The sequence below is a fragment of the Lactuca serriola genome, chromosome 4 (assembly GCF_051521515.1).
Source record: "Lactuca serriola cultivar US96UC23 chromosome 4, Lser_US96UC23_V15, whole genome shotgun sequence".
NCBI lineage: Eukaryota > Viridiplantae > Streptophyta > Magnoliopsida > Asterales > Asteraceae > Lactuca > Lactuca serriola.
This window is the reverse complement of record NC_136411.1, coordinates 280,846,421-280,853,225: the sequence shown is the minus strand read 5'-3', so window position 1 is coordinate 280,853,225 and position 6,805 is coordinate 280,846,421. Positions and strand designations below refer to the sequence as shown.

At 32.9% G+C, this 6,805-nt stretch overlaps 1 protein-coding gene across 1 annotated transcript; it reads right to left on the bottom strand.

Annotated features, from left to right (window-relative positions):
- Positions 1–2,180: 2,180 nt before the first annotated feature.
- On the bottom strand, positions 2,181–5,792 carry LOC145099383 (mitogen-activated protein kinase 10-like). The gene is made up of 10 exons (XM_079036972.1): positions 5,582–5,792; positions 4,793–4,881; positions 4,493–4,702; positions 4,313–4,391; positions 3,781–4,142; positions 3,384–3,638; positions 2,831–2,985; positions 2,624–2,700; positions 2,354–2,523; positions 2,181–2,189 (listed from the first exon to the last, which is right to left on the bottom strand). The coding sequence occupies exons 6-10, from the start codon at positions 3,465–3,467 to the stop codon at positions 2,181–2,183; spliced, it is 495 nt and encodes a 164-aa protein (XP_078893098.1). The 5' UTR covers positions 3,468–3,638; positions 3,781–4,142; positions 4,313–4,391; positions 4,493–4,702; positions 4,793–4,881; positions 5,582–5,792.
- Positions 5,793–6,805: the final 1,013 nt, after the last annotated feature.

Sequence of the window (6,805 nt, the reverse complement as noted above, 5' to 3'; positions counted from 1 at the left end):
TTTACCACCCCGGTAGTTTTGTGATGTTTCACAAAACTACCGCACTCACGATTTGGAGTTGGCAGCGGTAGTTTTCGCTCTTAAGATATGGAGGCATTACCTCTATGGCTCGAAGTGCAAACTTTTCACTGATCATAAGAGTCTTCAATATCTCTTTAATCAGAAAGAATTGAATATGAGGCAACAGTAGGGTTTTAAGCATTCTAACACTCCTAAGGTGTTCATGCAACCCTAGAAACCTTGGATCTATGTTTGACTAAGATACATGCAAAATTGATTTCCAAGGTTCATAATCCTATCTAGCATACATGGGGAACTTTTAAACATAAAGTAAGCTAGAACAACATACCTTGTAGTAGTTTGAATTCCTTGAAAACCGTGTGATCCTAGCACCCCAAGTGTGATGCCTCAAATGTCTCACACAACACCAAATGCTTTTGGAATGACTTGAGAGAAATGTCACACACTTATAAATCGGCTATGCCCTCTCACTCTTGCTAGGTATAGTTTGGGATACATTACACTATGGTAGATATAGTTTATGGAACAATACACCATTTCCATGATACAAGGATACATTACTAAATAATTACGACCTCCGTCCCAAATTGATAGTCCACTTTTGACTTTTGAAGTCTTTTTTTCTTCAACTTTGACCTTAAATATTTTTGTTTTTGATAGATAATACTTGATGCAAAATATATGAATGAATTGTATTTTAAACGTTTTTTCATTGTAATAAGTTTTATCAAGTAATATATAACACGAATAAAAATATTTAAGGTCAAAGTTGAAGAAAAAAGACTTCAAAAGTCAAAAGTGGACTATCAATTTGGGACAGAGGGAGTATTTAATTATTATTACTTTACATTACAAAGTACATTACTACAAGGTTATACATATAGTTTCAAGTATAAGAGAACACTACAACACTACACGTAAACTAGTTAATACAAGGTTGTGAGGCACTACTTCAATTGTATCTATCAGGGTATGGAATTAAATCATATACAGTATAACTAGAGTCTCCTGGAGGGAGAGCGTAAGATTTGTGTATAGATCTATGCGGGACTGAAAATCCCACACCTCAACTGCTAGCTACAGTTAGGCCGGCAGGCCTGGTTGACAAATGTCATAACATTCCGTCGCCTGAAGAACGTCGTAGAGGTCACTAGTTCATATCAAGTATGGTTATATGAAACTCACAACAATATAAACCAAAACATTTGTTTACGGGATTAACATTTTTTCAATGGTTTTATTTTAATTAATGAAACTACATAACACTACTATACATTTCAGCTGGAGGATTCCAGGGATACAAACAATTGGTTTTATTTTAAGTAATAAAAGTACTATACATTTATAGCTGGTGGTATGTAGGCATACATATAAATGTTTTCACACAAACAGTACACTACTATACATTACATCCAGGTTTTCATACAAAGGATTCATGACGAACATTACTATGATACACTATTTTCCTAGTATAGAGTACACTGGTACTAAATACAGTTTAGGAATAACGTACATAATACGGTTTTATTCACTAATAAGACTACCTACACTACTACAGAGTACAATAACAACATATATTTTGGTCTTAAGGCCTAAGACTACATTAGATACACCATATAAAATATTGGATTTTCTGGAGAATCATACTAGCATTTTCAAAGTACAGAGACAAATTTTCCATCACTAAAACATACTTATGAACTCACCAACTTAAATGTTGATACACTTTCAAAACCACTTGTATTCTCAGGGAACTGGTAGACAGGTACACCCGCAAGTTTTGAGAAGATGGAGCTTTAGGAGTCGCATCTTTTATACTTTTGTTATACATTTTGGTGTCATACAAATCATGTATCGAACAGATGTAAATAATTTACTTTATCAATGTAATGGTTGTGTTTTCTTTGATTCCTATTATATAATTGTTGTGATACTGTACATAATGTCCTCCGCCCCCGAACGTTTCCGTTGTTCCGGTTTGGGGGTCACTACTAGAAAACAGCATTTTACGACGTGCACTGCGTGTCTTAAAACGTTCAGACGACACACAAATGCGGGTCAAGGAAGGCCCCGTCATAACGAGAGACGACACACTTTTGTGCATCGTTTATAGACGACGTGCATTTACGACGCGCATTTATGACACGCAATGCGTATCATTAAAGCCGCTGTCAAGAAATGCCATGTCATAAATGTAGATGACACAGATTTTTGCATATCGTAATTTTAATTTTTTTTTTTTAAAAAAATTATTTATAGATTTACTAATTTTCAAATTAAATTTGCATTTCATGTCTCGTAATAGAAAATAAAATACCATATAAAAAAATACAATCCATTGCACAAAAGTTAATGCCATACAAGTACTCATTCCAATAGTAGACAAATGTAATACATCAAATGTGAAAGAGTTGAAAGTCATCAACAAATAATAGTTGAACTTGTTGCCCACCTTCACAACATCCGTGCTACTTTGCTTGACACTATGCACATCAACAAGACCTACAAATTTGAATAATGCAACCATTAGATTCACATAAACCAATCTATTAAAAACAAATCTTTGATTATAAGAAGAAAAATTCAAAGTTTAAAAGTCAACCAGTGGGGAAAAGTTCAAGCCTCATAGTTGTCTCTTGGATGATCCCTTGTGTTATTTCTTGGCCAGGGTGTTCCATCCTGCAAAATACAACCTTGATCAGAGACTTTCTGACCTTTTGCAACAAGACCATTTACATGAATTTAAAAGATTAGATAACTGATTTGAAGCGTCATTTTGAATGATAAAAAAAGATAACGATTAACGAACCCAACCCTTCCAATAGATTCAAAGGAAGGAGTGCCAAGCAAATCAGCCATGAGATCCAACTGATGAACTACATTTTGTCTAGGATATAATGGTCTTCTAGTAAGAATCTCAACAAATATGCATCCAATTCCCCAAATATCAATGCCAGGAGTATACTGCAAACAAGACATCACTTCATGAAAATAAATAAATAAATAAATAAAAGACAAACACAGCGGGTCGGTGCCTATGCAGTTTTTACTTTTCACATAGTTTGATATCCCACACACATTAAATGAATCGTGTTTCCTTATTATAATATAACATAAAGATATTTTAATTAGGAGTATATCAATTTATTATTAATTTTTTATCTAATATTAAAAATTATATGTTATTTTACCAATTTACCTTTTCCTAATTTAATTCTAAAATAAATCACTAGGAAGATTACGTATCATATCTCTTAAAAATTAGATATATTTTTTTTAAACAAACTTTACTTTAGAAACATCTTTATAAGTTATAGCAATATGTTCACTACAGAAACCATTTCATAAAAAGCCTGCTCAACCTCAATTTTCATCAGGAATGATAACATTAGGGTTCCAACATTAACAGACAGATCAACCTTCCCTGTTTTGATGAGAAGTTCCATAAACTACCACCACCAATAGCCATCACACTGCTCATCTGCACCAGAACCAACCAATAGGATCCTTGAATCAGATTTGTATTTAACCTTTAAATTATTATTTCCATTTATTTCTTCACTCACACACCCATCACTACCAGCTGCCAACCACAAGGCAATCCCAATATTAAGATCCTGTAACACCAAAAATAACATGAAACCTTACAATAATATTAAACTTTAAAAAAAATGTGCAATTAACAGATCTATGTACCATTCACAAACAGATACTGAATTTTCATGTAGAAAAAAAACATTTTCAAACTATGAGAGATACCTATGTAGATCTGAATACTTTCTGAAGTCTGATCATTTAAGAAAGCAATCTCTATCTCATTGCACCTTGATTCATAAAGAAAGTGGAAAGGTGCTAATATAATGGAATTCACCTGAAGTGGAGAAGGACCATAATGAACAACAATGGAAGCCCTTGACTAAAGTGAAAGTGAGACAATAACAGTTTTGCCATTGTTTATATTGGAGAAAGACCGTTCCTTCTCTTGAGGAGCAAGGGCCATTACAGATAGAAATTGCGCTTTGCACCTGTAAAAGTAAACAAAACCAAAAGTTAGAAGAAAAGAATAAGTGAAACATCACAGGTAGAAAGACCGTTCCTTCTCTTGAGGAGCAAAAGCCAACCTGTTGTTGTCAAGGGCCAATTAGTGAAACATCACAAAACAATAAGGTAGTGTTTAGTATGCAGTAATCGAAGGGGGGATGGAATGGAATGAAACTTTCCATTCCTTCCCTCTTCCATCATGAGCAAACACTACCTAATTGTACAAACAAAGAAGATGAATGATCCTTACTTTTGACCACTTGCTTAATGGATCCAATTAAGTTGATACCTCTATTCAACAAAACACCAGCCAAGTCTCGTCTCCGTGTCTAATACATCATCATCAAAAAGTGGAGCTACATAAGTATGATAGAAAAAACCATGCTAATAAAAAGAAAATGAAAAAATAAATAAGTTTTATATCAATCACCTTTAATGTATTGGTACGTTGGGTGATTGGTCGAGGCTTTTCAAAAGCTTCAAAGGAGCTACATAAGTATGATAGAAAAAACCATGCTACTAAAATTTGAGAGAACCAAAATGGCCACAATTCCCAGTCTTACATCATCCCATTGCAGTACGCACTACAACCGCCACAACTACAGAAGTGAAGAAAACACGCCACATCAGCTGACTCCACCTTCAATAGTAAAAAAGAAAAAACCGATTATTATTATATATAATGTTTATGTATATATGTATAACAATTAGAGGGAAAAGAAAAGTTTACCAAGATGTAACTTCCTCTAGAGCGAATAATACACCGCCAACTGGAGCTCTAAAAGCAGCAGCCACACCAGCTGCACATCCACATGTCACCTTTCAAAAACAAAACTCATAAAAACCATCAAACTTGAATACACTCATCTCACAATCACTTTTACAATCAAAAGCAGAAAAAACAATTGCAACTATACAACAAGATAAAACAAACCCCTACTCTCTTCATAAAATCACGTAATTCAGGTTTTTATGCACTTTGTTAGATGTAGTTTATACTATATAGGTCTTCATATGGTCTTAAAGTTACTTTATAGGTGAAGATCTTAAACTGTAAATTATGTATGTTCAAGAAAATAGCAGCCCTTAGCCAAAGAATAAAAGATTCCATCACAAAAAAACAGGCAGTTAAGAATGATTTCTTGTTCATATGATATGTATTGCTGTAATAAACAACAAAGTGCTAGCAGTTCTTATTCAGGTATGCAGTTAACAATAGTCACTGCATATTCAAGAAACTTAAGGATGATTTCTTGTAAAGAAGGAGGGAAGCCACCCATATTCAGGATCAACAAGGGCACTGTTCGTAACTGCTGACACAACATGTAGATCTTAAACAATTTGGTCTTCTTAATGCCTGGAATCAAGAACTTCTCAAGAAGATTAATCAATGGTGAAACATACATGGATTCGGTTACCAATGTTTTAAACAGAGCCTCTTTACACCCACAGATTCTCGAAATTGATGACCAAAACGGAGAAATTGAAATAAAATTAGAAGAAGAAGAGGATTTGTTACCTTCAATCTCATGCCCCGAGTCTCGGAACGCTTTTATTCAACTTTACAGTCGTTGACACGAGTCTAACCAGAACGATTGTGAACGTGAGAGAAATCGAACCACGAGATTTGGATTCCGGTGAAGTATCGGAATGGGTTTCAATTGAATCAGATAGTGGCAACACAAACATGAACATGTTTCCTGCGGAACAAGAAACGGATTGTAAGCTGAACAAGAGAGTGAAAACTGGTGATGAAATGAAAGAAAGTCACCGCACACTACAAATAAAATGACAATTAGTGGCACAAAAAAATGCCACTAAACACAAAAAAAGTGTCACTAAAAACTCACTTTGTAATTTATGGCACAAAAATAAAATGTCGCTAAAAACGCTCCTACTAAAAGTCTTTAGTGACACTTTTTTGTTGTGCCGTTGCGGGTTTTAGTGACACTTTCGGTTATGCCACTATAATATTTTTAGTTTTAGTCGCACTTTTTGGATGCCACTAATATATTTGTTAAAATAAAAGTCATTTTCCTACTTTTAGGGGCATATGCTCTAGCAAAAAGAAGAAAAAATATCTAGAAATTAGGTCCAATTACCATTTTAATTCCATTGAAATAATAAAAATATAATTAAGATCATAGACATACCAATGTCATTATTTGAAACAAAAGTTAACTAACGAACAATAATATGCAAAATAATTACAATTTTGATAAATTCTTTGTGAAAGAATCGAGTAAAAGGTTTCATTTGTTATAATGCATTAGATGCTTGTACTTTCTACAAAAACCTGCATATTATTTATAAAAGTTATTCTTCAAATAACTTGCTCAATTGTCTTTCTTTCATGATCTTGTCATATAATTGTTGTTGAAGGTTAGAAACTTCTTCCTGCAAACAAACTATAATTTTAGCGACTTCAACTTCAAGTTATAACATATTAAAAGCTACATAACAAAATTAATACAATATATTATTACATAGCACATCAAAGTAGATGAGTTCATTTTAATGTTCTATACACAACAATATTAACCAACGATTAGTATATAACAAAATAAAAATTATAACTAACAAATACATTTTGACAAAAATGCAAGTTAAAATGACAAAATAAAATATGAAATTATAAACGATGAATAATAGATTTAATATTTTAAAACTTAAATCATATTATCTAATGATAAATTTCTTTATTTTGTGTTTTATACTTTTAATAATTTATATTCTATAATAA